Source organism: Lupinus angustifolius, chromosome LG09 (genome assembly GCF_001865875.1).
Source record: "Lupinus angustifolius cultivar Tanjil chromosome LG09, LupAngTanjil_v1.0, whole genome shotgun sequence".
Lineage (NCBI taxonomy): Eukaryota > Viridiplantae > Streptophyta > Magnoliopsida > Fabales > Fabaceae > Lupinus > Lupinus angustifolius.
The window spans coordinates 1758113-1773368 of NC_032017.1; the positions used below are offsets into that span (position 1 = coordinate 1758113).

The 15256-nt window shown below is 33.1% G+C and overlaps 1 protein-coding gene across 3 annotated transcripts; it reads left to right on the top strand.

Moving 5' to 3' along the window:
• Positions 5156-10547, top strand: LOC109357490 (protein indeterminate-domain 5, chloroplastic-like). 3 transcript variants are annotated; one of them, XM_019601479.1, is made up of 4 exons: positions 5156-5634; positions 5951-6347; positions 9266-9637; positions 9668-10547. In XM_019601479.1, the coding sequence occupies exons 1-4, from the start codon at positions 5484-5486 to the stop codon at positions 10311-10313; spliced, it is 1566 nt and encodes a 521-aa protein (XP_019457024.1). In that variant the 5' UTR covers positions 5156-5483; the 3' UTR covers positions 10314-10547. The 3 variants fall into 3 exon arrangements, with proteins under 3 accessions (XP_019457024.1, XP_019457023.1, XP_019457025.1); XM_019601478.1 differs by having other exon boundaries at positions 9266-10547; XM_019601480.1 differs by having other exon boundaries at positions 5503-5638; positions 9266-10547.

Below are 15256 nucleotides of genomic sequence, written 5' to 3' on the forward strand. Positions count from 1 at the left end.
TATTAACCTGATATTGATCTAGTGGTGCAAAGTCTAATTAAATTTTTAAAATGATCAAAAAGTCAATAGTTCAATTCCTAATAATGATATTTATTAAGAAGGACAATCACACCCTCCAAAATTATTTATTTCATTACACAAAAAATGTGAACAACAAAAGGTAATATCATACCATTATTACAGCATTACTTCGATTAGATTCTCAGCTTTCCCACGTTTATAGATAATATTAAAAAATTTACTTTCCAATTTTTTTAATATGTTGTGGTCTTTTATAACCTGTCTTTCTTTGATATAATTTTTTTATTAAAAAAACTTCATTTCATTATTTATACAATTAAAGTTAGAGAAAAGTGGTTATACATTGATATAGAGTGTGAAAATTTTACATTCTTAACAATCATGCATATTTGTTAAAACATTAATCATTTTAAAGTAAAAGATGTTCTCAAACTTTCAACTGTAATTAAATAAATTTTGCTTTAAAATATGATATGCCGACAACATAAAATGATGTTGAGATTGACTCATTAAAAAATAAACTATTAATATTCAAACTAAAAGGTGCATCTCTTTATCCACTCACAAATTTTCACCGTAAATACCAGTCCATTATGTATTATATTTTTTTTGCTTCAAAATACGAAATATGACATACACCCATTCATATCATATTTTACTTTTCTTCCTTTGTAACAAAAAATATATATTATTTTACCTCTAAATACATATTATCATGACTATTATATACACATTTTCGGTATAAAGATTTATAGACAATCAATATATTATATTTATCATTCATTTGTATCACTTGTATTTAAAAGTTAATAATGAGTAAATTTTAATAATAAGTCATACATTAACAATATAAAAAACTCATTCACTATCAATACATATTGCATATAACCCAACGCAGCCAAGCACATTAAAGTCGACCAGAAACCTTTTATGCATTTTACATGTAAGTGACCTAAACTGTAATAGTACAGTACACTCTGCTTCTGCTGAATTTCAGGCAACAGTTTCATTCAGCTCCTTGCCCAATCAACCCTCAGGTGTTAACAATGTTATAAAACCATATTGGTTTTTAGTCGAGTGGAAACTCGTACTAACACAATTCAATAATTATATCAGTCATACTATTATATTAGTGTGAATTTTAAAACAGATAACTGTACGAAGCAATTATTGCATTTTTTATAAAAAAACTAAGTCGTTTTGCCTTTAAATTTTTTTAAAGTAAAACACAGAAAAGGAAAACTGAAAAAACTGTTGGGGTAACGAAAGTTATCATTGCAAAACATTAGTCACAAACAATTATATAAAGGATAAAAAATAAATAGAAGAGAAGAAGAATAGAACTTATTAATGTAATTTGGTCAATTGCACCTATATTTACGAAAGCATTGAGCATCAACAATATATTATTGGAGAATAAAAATTAGAAGGTCTAACATATCTATGGTCCAAGACCCATAGGTGTTTCTAATTAGTGCTTATAATTGCCGTAAAATATTATAACAAAGGACGTAAGTCCAAAATATAACTTTGATTTCTCATGTCATTCCAATACTATGCAATGTGATACAATAACATATTTCAATCTCAAGCATCCTCATAGTCTTTACCTTGATTTTTTTGGGTACATAATCTTTTTCTCGATTGAAATAGAGGAATATCCACCTCCTCGAAAAATCGATATAACAATTTTCACATTTGCGAATATTCAACTTCACCTTGTTCAATCATTAACTCTTTATCACCTCTTCGCATGATACATGCTCCAAATTTAGTATAAGACTTTCCAAGTATCTTTAATGAAGTAACAAATAGTCTAGCTCTCCAAACTTATAGTGTACCTTCCTATACCGTCGTCGAACAGAACGTGCCACCTTTGTCTCTATTGTTAGGAAGCCTTTTGATATTATAGAAAATCTACACCAAAGTTTACCAACAACCGCTCTCTTCAATACTCAACCCTAATGAACCATTGAGCTTCCTTGGAAAGCCTTAACCACTACTATTCTCTACACTAACAGTCATAGTTCAAAAGAACTATCATACTCCATCATAAGGAGTATATCTATAACCTACATCTTACGTCAATACCAACCAATGTTTGTGTCACACCTTTGCGTTCAAACCAATATCCGTGTCACACCCTACATCTCTACCATTGTCTGTGTTATACCTTGTGCACAAGCCAATGCTTGTATTACACTATTTGTCAAAGTCAACCAGTGTCCGTGTGCTTTTGTGGAAAGATGGCAATGAGTCTGAATGGGTCCAAATAGTGCATTACCATGACCCATCCACTTGCTTTATTTTTTGACCTAGAGCTGCCCCAAACCCGTGCTGATATCCATTGTGTCTTCTACCCTGAGTCCTTGGGTACCTAGCAGATCTGCAGGTACCCACAAGTTCAAAAATATTAAAACAATTGTGAGTAATTTATGTAATTGTGTGTTTGTTTCCTATAATCTTATATGTTATTTATGCAATTAAGAAGATAAAACATAATTTAAAGTTTTAAACACAATTTAAATTGACTAGTAAATACAACTCGTTATACTCAAACAAACATAAAAAAAACAAAGTCATCACTTCAACATTATGATGTAAAATTGATTTGTAAGAATTGTTTAATCAACATAAAATTATATTATCTATATGAATTAACAACATAACATCACATCACATTCCTTAAAAATATAATGTCATTGTTTAACAACTTAGCAATAACATTTATGAATTAATACGATAGTACAATTATAGATTAACAATATAACATTATAATTATAGTTAACATTATATTACAATTATGTTGCTATATATACATAAATTTAGGAATGAATAGTAGATCCAGATACCCATACGTCTAAGTATCTCATTACTCAGACTCATATCCATCCAACAACGGGTGTCAAATCTTGGGTCTCAATTACCTACAAGTCCAAAAATACAAATCCAGGTCCGACTCATTGCAAATATTTTCTGCAGGTACATACGAGTCCGGGTACCCAGCGCCATCCCTATTTGCTAGCAATTAACATTCTTCACCATGACACCATAGACATGCATAAGGATATTTCATTTTTCATTTCAAATGAGATCATCATCTCCAATAACCAGATATATTTCTAGCACCTGTCTTAAAGCCTCACTCAACACCTAAGTTTCTATCTCCATGTTGATCACAAATCCAATACATAGATTTGGGTTGTGGATCCAACATAGTTGTGGTCCCAATCATGGTTTCGTCATGTTTACTTTTCTTTCAACTCATCTAGTTTATCCTCGCACAATATCTTTGATAAACCTTGTCTAGCCAACACGTCTTTCACTCTTTATTAGCATAATATGGTGCCTCAACTAAGAGTCATCTATCAATTGAGTCTCATACTAATTGTTAGTGCAACAGAAACGATCATTGTACAATTTGGCCACAAATAATTAAATAAAAGACAAAATATAAATATAAGAGAAAAAGAAGACTAGAATTTGTTAAGGGGTTCAGCTAACTATGCTTATATCCTCTTGAGTAACTATCAAGATATTATTAAATGAAAGGATTACAAGCTCTAGGATAACAATAGCTAAGGGGATCGCGACCATTGCGATGAGGATTGCAGTCGTTGATGTGTGAATTATTTTTTAATTCAAAATATTTGTGAATTCAATGCGGTCGGATGTGACCCAATTGCGAACTGATATGGTTGTGTTGTAACCTAAACGGCTGCATTATTGTAATTCAATATCACATTGCAATTACAGTATGATACTATAGTCACTGCAATCATAATATTAGACCACATCACATAATATGGTATACAATTTGAACCAATGATTATAATAAGAGAGTCAATACTTGACATGATATAGATGGTAATGAGTTCAATGGTCACTAGATTTTTTAAATTACTATTGTACATTCCGTTGGAATAAAACCATGTTACAAAATATATATAAAACCATCTTCGGTTTACTCATCATGCAAATTAAATAATTTATTACTAGTTTTTTTATTATCAAAGTATTTCCTCATTTTTTTTGTAATGAAAACTTTTTCGGAATATGTGACTATCACTTCTAACAAGTGTTGTCCTCATGAATTAAACTTTTGATTATTTGTCATCCTAATAATATCTAACAAAACTTTACACCATTTGACCAACAACTTATTAATATTAAGTTGAACCATTATTTCCTTATCCCAACTATTTCTCTCATTGATATGGTATTTATAACATTTGGAGTTAGCCACCACATAAACCTAATGTATATTCAATAATATATACATAAAAGACCCCCCTCCCCCCCTATTGTTTATTCAATTATTATTTTATTTACTTCCTTTTGTTTAATTTTAATTGTTCTATTTGTTAGAAAGCGAGTGTTATCACACTAATAAAATTACTACTTTCGAATTAAGTATGTATATTTACACATTCTTTGCATACTAGTCTTTTTACCCATTTTTATTTTAAGTATCCTTTATGAAGACAATCCTACTTGAAAGACAATAAAGCTCATAGTGCCAAATATTTAACTAAGGTTCAAACTCAATTAAGCTATACGTCGGTCGCTCTCTTTTAATTGTTCTTTTTAACCAATGCTTATTTTATTGTAGTTTTGGGATTCATAATTTTAGTTTCACCACCTTTACTTTGTATTTTGAATTATCTGTGAAGTTGGTAGGGCAAGTTGATGAGGGAAAGTTTGTCTAGAAGTGTCCCATAATAAACGAAATAAGAGAGAGTAGTGTAGCTGTTATGTCGTTATGTGACTAGGGATTGGGTCCACAGACCCTTAGCCCTTCACCCACTCTCTTATTTAATTTTCATAATGTAAATTTTCATTTATTACTGCAGAAAACCATGAGAAAAATCCAGAAAAAACTGTCAAGAAAATAATAGAGGCTGATTTATGATCTTATCCAATATCGGAGAAACAATATTACATAAAAAACAGTACGAAAAAATAAACTGATATAACACTTTTATCCTTTAAATATAATAACATCATACTTTAACCTTTAATATAAATATAAAACTAAGAATTTGCCTCTCTCATTCATTTTCAAGAAAGAGGGAAAAAATAGAGAGAAAAAAGGATAAAGAAAGAAGTATATATGGTTTGACTGTATATGTGTTTGTGTATATGCATGACACCAAAGTAGTGAAAAACATTAGAGTACCTCAAACTCAAATTTCTCATTTATTACAAGTCAGCTTGGGAAAGAAATCATGTCTAAGTTGCCATGGGGGGTTCATTCACTTTTTTTCTTCTTCTTCTTCCTCTTCAGCTTCCTAAGCATTCAATTTGAATACATACTTTTCTTTTGATTTCTGAGATTGGGGGTAGAAATTGAAAGACTCAAAGTGTACTTGGTTTTATTTCAGAAATATGATTCAGTTGTAAGATTGAATTAAGAGGGTAAAAAATATTATCTATAGTATAGAGGCTATGCAATAAGATATATGGCTGCATCTTCTTCAGCAGCATCACTTCTTGGAATCAGAGAAGTGGATCAGAATCAGATGAACCAACAACAATCCTCAACACCATCATCATCAACAACTCCAGCTGCACCACCACAGAAGAAAAGAAGAAACCAACATGGAACACCATGCAAGTATCTTAAAATTTTAACACAAAGATATAATCTAAATCATTTCTATCCATGATGCTAATTTTCTCTCCTTTTTAAAACAATATTGATTTTAGGCCACCCCATTATTTATTTTTTCCATTGATACAATTCCCAAGCTGGGGAACCCTAATTTTCAAACATAAAACTGTAAAATGGATTGAAATTAAATGGGTATGTCCAGGAATTGGAAACCTTTGTCTCGAACCTTCAACAATTAAATTCCTATTTAAATATTTGTTTAATCTAATGAAAATTCTAATAGTTAGTTTGGCTTTTTCCTAATGGTAACAACAGATCCAGATGCGGAAGTAATAGCAATATCTCCAAAGACCCTGATGGCAACAAACAGATTTATATGTGAAGTTTGCAACAAAGGGTTCCAAAGGGAGCAAAACTTACAGCTCCATAGAAGAGGACACAACCTTCCTTGGAAGCTAAAGCAGAAAAGTACAAAAGAGCAAAAGAGAAAGGTTTATATGTGTCCTGAACCCACATGTGTTCACCATGACCCTTCAAGGGCTCTTGGAGATCTCACTGGGATTAAGAAACATTACTCTCGTAAGCATGGTGAGAAGAAATGGAAGTGTGAGAAATGCTCTAAGAAATATGCTGTTCAATCAGATTGGAAAGCTCATTCTAAGACTTGTGGCACAAGAGAATATAGATGTGACTGTGGCACTCTCTTCTCCAGGTAACAATCATAACCAATTAATTAGTATTTGCCATTATCACAATTGATTGTTATTTTATAAAACATTTTCATTTTCTTGATGAAATTCAATTTTATCGAGATTGTTATTTTAATCCATTTCATCAAATCAGTCAGGATTTTAAATTGCAATCGATCTGCAAGCATAATTGTGGTCACAATATTATCGTTATAGAAATCTTCACAACACACAATTATAGTTACAATTTACGCTTATTGCATTTGAAGAAAACATGTTGGCAATTAATGGGCAACTTGTGAAGTTTAGGTTAGCTTGGTTTAGTTTAGGGTTTGTTTTATTTTTCAGGTAGCAAGAGGGAGAAAAGTGCCTTAGATGCTTTCTCTTTCCATTTGAGTTTGGTTTTGTTACCAATTGATTAAGATTCTCTCCTATCTTTCCATTTCTCTTGTATGGTTTCCTTTGTCGTTTTACTCTTATATGTGAAATAGAAGGAAACATCCCTCACGTGAATAATCTCTGCAAATCAGAAAACACACACGGAGGAACAGGACCCTTTCCTTTCTCCAACAAAAGTGAAAAATAAAATCCACCTTTCACATTTTACCTCAGAAACACCATTTTTTGCCTAGTAATCTATCGAATTTTACGATAATCACAAAATAATTTACACTATAATGACTGCAATCCACACCACTACGATCGCAATGACCACAATCACAGTGACCGCAACCGCAATTTAAAACAATAATCAAGTCTTAAGCATCATATTTAACATTTTATACATTTGTTTCTACCTTTTTCTCTAATGTATGATAGGAGAACAGTAAAATACATTCATAATTACAAACAATTTCCCAATGAAATATCATTCTGAGTGTGTAACAAACATTTTTGTTTTTGTATTCACGAGTTGGTATACCGTTCAGAAGGGAGAGGGTACAGTGTTGTGTAGTGTGGTGTTGTTACTAGGTTTGTTTTTTCTAGGTTGGCTATATGTGTTTTGTACTATACTCTTCCATGTTCTCATTTTCATCATAATATTATTAGGTGAACTAATATTTTAGATGATAATAAATGTTATTCATTGTTATTATATCTATCTATTTATAAATAATACACTCTACAAGTATAATTGTGATAATAATGTTGTGAGTGATAGTTGCCACAATAATTTTATGACATCAATTATGACCATATAAATTATTATGTAACTGTAATTTAAAACACAGAAAATAATAAATTTATTTATTTTTCCTCTACTTCATCTATATGTACATTTTTTGTTCTTTTTCTTCAACATTATTTGAATTAAAATTTGTCAGAGCTGGTTGTCATTTTATGTTTAGAATTGAAGCTGATGTCTAATGAGTGTGCTAGATTACACACCCACAGATAGATAGTTCTGACAACTTTAATTGGTCTCTTAGGAATAATATAAACTCAAAAAGAAAATAAAATAAAAAAATCTAACAAATCTAAGGGAATTTTTCATTCAAGTTAAGCACAATGCCTCAATAATATACTTCATTTATCATTTCCACAACGTTAAATAAATACTCCCACAGTCCCGGTCCTTGGCACTTCTAAATTAATTGATTAATCAATGTAGCAAATATGTTTTTCGATCAGTTTGATTTATTGAGCACCCAGTACTTGAAATGACACTTCCTATTTTATTTATTATTTTTTTAGTAAGCAATGTCACTTCTATGTTGAATTGATTGATCTTCTTGTAAGTTTTGGTTAAATCATTTATCTTATTATGTCATCTTTTTTCAGAATTTTAGTTATCTTCTTCCTAGTGTTATTCACAGTGGTCTTATTATTTATCCAGTTTTTTCACGAATCCACGCAAATATTTGTCATTTGGCTCATTATGATATAAACTCTTTTTTGGGTGCTAAGGTCTTCATTTTAAACGTTTTCATTGTGCTTAACCCTGCTTCTACGAATCTATATACTTATGGGATATGTGAACAGCTATAATAATCACTGTTTCCATAAGAAACATTTTTTGTGGGGTGTATGACATGATTAAGTGTAATGATTTATATATAATTAGTATATTATTTATTATTTAATTGTATTACTTTTTTTCGAAGAGTTGATGATGATAAAATATGAATGATGGATTCAATAACCATATATAAAATTCATATTCATATAATGTCAATGCATACATTTTTTCTCTAATAATATTATATGTATATATGGTATTTTTTTACGGAATTTATATACCTGTAGTATTAAAATTATACTAATAGAAAAAGATAATAGTTTCCCAATTCTCTCTAATTAGTAACTATTGAAATGTTCCTCTACTAAATAATGTTAGTAAATTATGTAATTATGATTTTTCTAAAGAAACTGCAACAACCAACCGATATAATAAATTAATTAAACATAACCAATTCACAATGTAACGTGTTTTATTGGTAATATTTTCAAATTACTAAAACTAACTAAATTAATATTTGCAAATTTAATTTTTAGAGTCCAAAGCCTATACACAAATACACATTTATTTAGTTTTTTATACTGAAGTATTTATCTCTGTTACTTTTAAATAATGATTAATAATAATTAACATATGATATGTATAAAGTATCTTTTATATTATTTGTATATACATTATTTTCTCTTATTTCTATATCATTTATGCACCATTTCCCTGTTCGATAATAAATTTCTTTTGATCGGCGGAAGATATGACAACCATTATTATGCACCATGATTTATATGTTTTTTTCTTGATTCTTTTTCTTATTGTGTGTATAGATTAAAGGAAAAACAAAAAAATAAATGAAACATATGAGAAATTTATTACCAAAAGTATGCTTGCAAATGCTAATATTTTCCAATTCAAAATGCTCATATCTAAGATAGTTATACATGTTATATCTAAAACAATTCTTTGGTGTGTGTTATAACACTGCAGACGAGACAGTTTCATCACCCACAGGGCCTTCTGTGATGCATTAGCTCATGAAAGTGCAAGACAACAACCAAACCTGAACAGTGCCATTGGAAGCCAATTGTACGGAAATAGCAGCATGACCTTAGCTATATCTCAAGTAGGTTCCATCAATGACCAGAATAACCACCAATCAGGTGACCAATTGTGCCTACGTCCCACGACAGCCGGTCAATTTGACCACATTCTCCAACAATCACTTGGCTCATCAACCTTTAAACCTTTAGAAACCATGCACTCTTCTCCATTCTTCATGCCAGATGAACCAAACCAAAACCAAAACTATCAAAACAAAGCATTATTTCAGGGACTATTACAATTGGCTGATCTTAACAACAATCACAACAACAATCCGTTCTGCAACATCAATAGCAAAAACAACTTATCTGAACATATCAACAATGATCAAGGGTCTAATTTCTTCTCCATAATGAGTGATCATAATCAAACAAGCACCACTACCAATGCTCCTTCTCTATTCAGCTCATCTGTACAACATAGCAGTGGCTCCATTTCTCACATGTCCGCAACTGCATTGCTGCAAAAAGCTGCTCAAATGGGTGCAAGTTCAAGTAACAACAATAATACTGCCTCCTCTATTCTCAGAAGTTTCAGAAGCACTACCTCCAACAGTGATCAGAGGCCACTTTCTTCTGCAAACTTTGACACCATTTTCAGCGGAAACAACAACAACCTGCAAGAGTTGATGAACTCTTTTGTTGTTAGTGGAAACTCTCCCATATTGGAAAATGGTTCTTCATCTTCTTCTGCAGCTAGGTTTAGTACTGGGTTTGAAGCATATGATAACAATAGCATAAATAGAGAGCCAAAACTGCATTCAGTGAGCATTGGAGGCTCTGATAAACTCAGTACTAGAGACTTTCTTGGAGTTGGTCAAATAGTAAGAAGCATGAGTGGAGGAGTTTCACATAGAGAGCAACAACAGCAACAGCAAAATACTGCACCATCAGATCAATCTTTTGGAGATGGAGGGAACTTTCTCAGCGAGTGAATCTTGTTGAAAAGGACAAAGGGTACGACAACCAAAAAGATCAGTCACTTTTATATTAAAATGATTACTATTATGTGTCTAAGATTACTATTATGTGTTTATGATTACAAGATGATCGATTTTCCTTGGTAAATGTGTAATGGAGTAGTTTTTTACTGTTTATTGGTCAAAAAATGATCGTCCAGCTTTTCAATTTTGTTGAGAAAAAGTTTTTTCTTCTGATTGTGACATGTTGTCTTGGATGAGGTGGACAGCTATGGGTACAGTATTTTTGTTTCTTCTATTGTCTTTTCCCTTTCACTTGCCTTTTTTATGATATATTTTCTACAAAATGGTTAAAGGAAAATATTGATGCTAGATAAACATATCTGCTGAAGGGATTTGCACAGGAAACCTATTCATATATGGGACACACCTATTTTTTTTGATAAGCAAATATATTAGAAATGGGTATAAGGAGTGCCGACCCAATTACAACTTACAAAGAAGATCAATACAAGTATAAGGGTCAATACATCATTGGGCAAAAGTGTACAACTTAGATTCTATATTTTTTGAAATCTACAACCAAGATCTAATTTGAATTGAATCCATAATCTGAGTAAAACTAACTTTGTCCCCCCTAAAAATAATACAATTTCTTAACTTTCAAATTGACCAAATAACAGCAAACCACAACATTCTCCACATCGATTTCCTTTTACTAATCTTACAAAGGGAATCATGAGTCTTAAGCGATTCCACAATCGAATCCGACAAAGTAATATGAATTTGAAGCCAAGAATAGAACCATTTCCACACATTAGAGACAAAAGGGCAAGAAAGGAAAAGATGCTCTAAATGTTCATCATGCAACAAACACAGATCGCACTTCAAATCATTCACCCCCATAATATTTCTCTTATGAAGCTCCACTTTTGTTGCTACCCTACCTCTGATAACTTTCCACATTAAACAACACACTTTTGAAGGTGCACAATTTATCCAACATAAATTAAGAACATTACCTGGCTCCATCATACTAGCATTCAAATGAGCCAAGTAAGCTGATTTCACCATGTAGCATTCTGACTTATCAAGGTTCCATCTCCATCTATCACCAACATCACGTTTGCAAGGGTGGTTCTGGATTAGACGATAAAGGCTTCTTGCTACATCTTCCTCCCACGCAAATAATTACTCCTCCAATGAATCTTCCAAGTCCACTCTCCATTGGTCCAAACCCCACAATCAGCTACCAAAGCGTGCTTATCTAAAGCAAGCAGAAAAAGTCTCGGAAAGGTATCCTTAAGAGTTCGATGCCCAAACCAAATATCCTTCAAAAAACAAGTATGAAACCCATCACCAATTTCCTTCCAAAGGTTGGCTTCCATCCAGTCAGATCCATCATCGGGAGAACCAATTTTAACCAAATCTCTCCACCATCTTGAAGCCGACGGACTAGAGTTAAAGACCCCATTAGTGTCATACTTAGAATCAATCACTTTAACCCATATAGCATGAGAGTCCACCAGTCTTCTCCATTTCCATTTTCCCAACAGAGCATCATTGAAACGAGAAATATCCTTAATACCCAAACCTCCAAGCTTTTTAGGCTTACACACGTCCGACCATGCAACCCAAGGAATGCCTCTAACTCCTCTTTTATTACTCCAAAGAAAGTTTCTCTGAAGAGAGGTCAACTTCGATATGACCTTCTTTGGAGCCTTAAAAAGCGATAACATATAAAGAGGCATATTCACGAGAACCGAATTAATGAGAATCACTCTACCACCGAATGAAATATGCTTACACTTCCAAGTTGCCAATATATTGAAAACATTTTCAATCACATTCTGCCAAGAAGAATAGTTTGCTGGATTAGCCCCCACCGGAATTCCCAGATACACAAAAGGAATAGAACCAATTCTTCAGGAATTTCTTCGTTCAATGGTCTTGAAGGTGTTCGATTTATGAGATCCACTGTAGTGTTCACTACTTTACCCTAGAAAGACTTTGGGAGATTGACATCTTGCAACATGCATATGATATTCTCTTCATTTGTGTGGTTCATCCTCTCAGCTACTCCATTCAACTGAGGAGTCTTTGGTGGTGTCTTCTCCAGTCTAATACCAAAAGCCTTGCAATAGGCTTCAAATGGACCACGATACTCTCCACCATTGTCTTCTTTCAGACACTTCAACTTCTTCCCAGTCTCACATTTTACTGGTGCATGTAACTCTTTGAATGCTGATAGTATTGCTTTTTAACAAGTACACCCATACTCTTCTCGAGTGATTGTCTATGAATGTGACAAAGTAGTAGGATCCTCCAAGAGATCTTTCAGATGGTGCACAAACATCTGAATGCACCAATTCAAGTATTTCATCTCTCCGTGAGGGATTGCCTGTTCTCTGAAAATTGACTCTATGTTGTTTACCATAAAGACAATCAGTACATGAATCTAAAATTTGACCTTTTATACTTGGAAGGTGGTCTTTGGCGAGAATCTGAAGTGCCTTCTCACTCATGTGCGCCAATCGCCTAGGCCAAAGATCTTTGGAGTCAGTAGCAACATTTGCTTCTCTAGAACAAATTCCTCATTGCATAATGTACAAAGATCCTTCATTTGAGCCTCTAGCAATAACGAGGTTGCCTTTTGCTAGTTTCCACTTTCCAACATCAAAGTGACTTACAAAACCAGCATCATCCAACTTACCTATTGAGATAAGGTTGAGACGCATATCTGGGACATGTCTCACCTCCTTCAGTATAAGCTTTCCTCTTGTGTCTGTTAGCAACACAATATCACCAATTCCTGCAATTTTGCTAGTAACATGGTTTCCCATTTTCACAGTAACATAATCACCTTTCTTGTAGTTTGAGAAGAAACCTTCATGTGGACTTACATGAAAAGAAGCACTGGAATCAACGATCCAAGCACAATCACCATATGCAACATTTAGATAATTGTCTTCGCCAATGAGGAGAACATCATCATATGTGGTGACAGTTGTGGTAGACTTATGACAATTTTTCCTTGGATCAACTAAATCTTCATGGACATTTCCAGCTTTCTGGTCTCTCTTTAAGGACTTGCATTCAGATATTTTATGTCCTTCTTTACTACAATAATAACATGTTATTGACCTCATGTGAGATTGAGGGCGGCCTATGAATTTGCTTTTGCTTCTTCCACGAGATTCATTCATCCCATGAGTTTCACTTCTTCCACGTTTCTCCATAATATTTGCTTCAGAGTGGAAAGATGTACTCCATTCTTTCTTTCTAGATTCTTCATTCAATAGACTGTATTGTCCATTGAGACATTCCCATCAGGGACTGAGTTGCTGAGCGTGACCACCAATGTATCACAGCTTTCAGGTAACCAACTCAGTAGCAGAAGTGCTTGCAACTCATCATCTATCTTCGTATCTATCTTTGTCAATTGATTGACAAGACCCTTGAATGAATTCAAGTGCTCTATCATGCTCTGACCATCTTTGTAGTCGAGTTTCACTAGCCTTCTGACAAGAGATGCTTTATTTCTAGGAGTTTTCTTTTGAATCATAGATTCAAGTTCCGACCACAACTCATAAGCATTTGTGTATGTAGACACATGTTCAAATAAACTTCTATCAATATACTTCTGAATCATTGCAACAAATTTTCGATTCAAAACCTCCCGATCTCTGTCACCCTTATTGGAACTGTATAGTATGATTCAACCATTTTCCTGTATTATGGGCACAAGAGACAGGTAGAACTGGAATCTAGCATAATGAGAGGTTTATGAAGTTAAAGCATCTCATTAGTTGAATGTAAGCCAAAGCGAGATGGGGATTTTGCTCAAAAGGGTGTGGTTAAATTGTAATTCTTCAAGGATTTTTGCGTTGTGTGGAAAGTCCTTACGGAAAGGTAGCAACAAAAAGTGAACTTTGGAAGAGGTTGGGCATCCAATCATAAGTGAAGATGGTACGCATCTTCTGCTCTTAGAATGTTGAATCAATAGACTATCTTTTTGTTTCTTATATGTTTGTTGAAATGTGTGGAACAAATTCTATGCTTGGTTAGAGACACCAACCTTGCTACCCATCTATTTTATATGTCTATCCAATCTTCACCTAATTTTTTTGACCTTAGACTTGTAGCGTAGTTTCTCCAATCCCATACCATCGTCCAATGGAGCACACACCTCTAAATCCATTGTTAGGAAGTCTTGCAATAATATAGAACCTTTACACTAGATTTCATTAACAATCGCACTATTCAATATTCAACCGAGGTGAATCATGAAGCTTCCTTGGAACGTCTCAACAACTACCACCACTGTTATCTATATTGACAATCATAACTCAAAGAAAATCATATTAAACCTTAATGAGTATAGCACTTCACATACTTTGCATCAATTTCAACCAATGCATGTCCCACATTCTTGAATCTAAGACAATTCCTGTGTTACACATTGCATCTCTACTAACGCTCGTGTTATAGAGTGTATCCAAGCTAATGTATGTGTTACACACGACATCAAAGTTAGTCAATATTTGGATGCTCTTTTGGATTTACTAGCAATTAACATCCTTTTCTATGATGCCACTGAAATGCCACAAGGATACACAACTTCTCATTTCAAATGAGATCATCCTTTCCAATATTTAGAGAGATAATATCAACACATGTCTCTAAGCCTACTACTCAACCTGGGTCATAATCCAATACATGAATTTCGGGAATTCTAGATCCAACACAACCATGGTCACCACCATGATCTCTAAATATTTTCTTATCCTTACACTCATATGGTTTATCATTGGGTGTTGTATTTGAAAGACCTTGTCCAGCCTACAAGTCCTTTACCCTACTTTCTGCAATCCTTGGATATGATTTTCATTGGACTTCTACCAATTGATTCTGATACAATTTGTTGGTGTAGCTGAAGCAATTGTTGCACTATATTG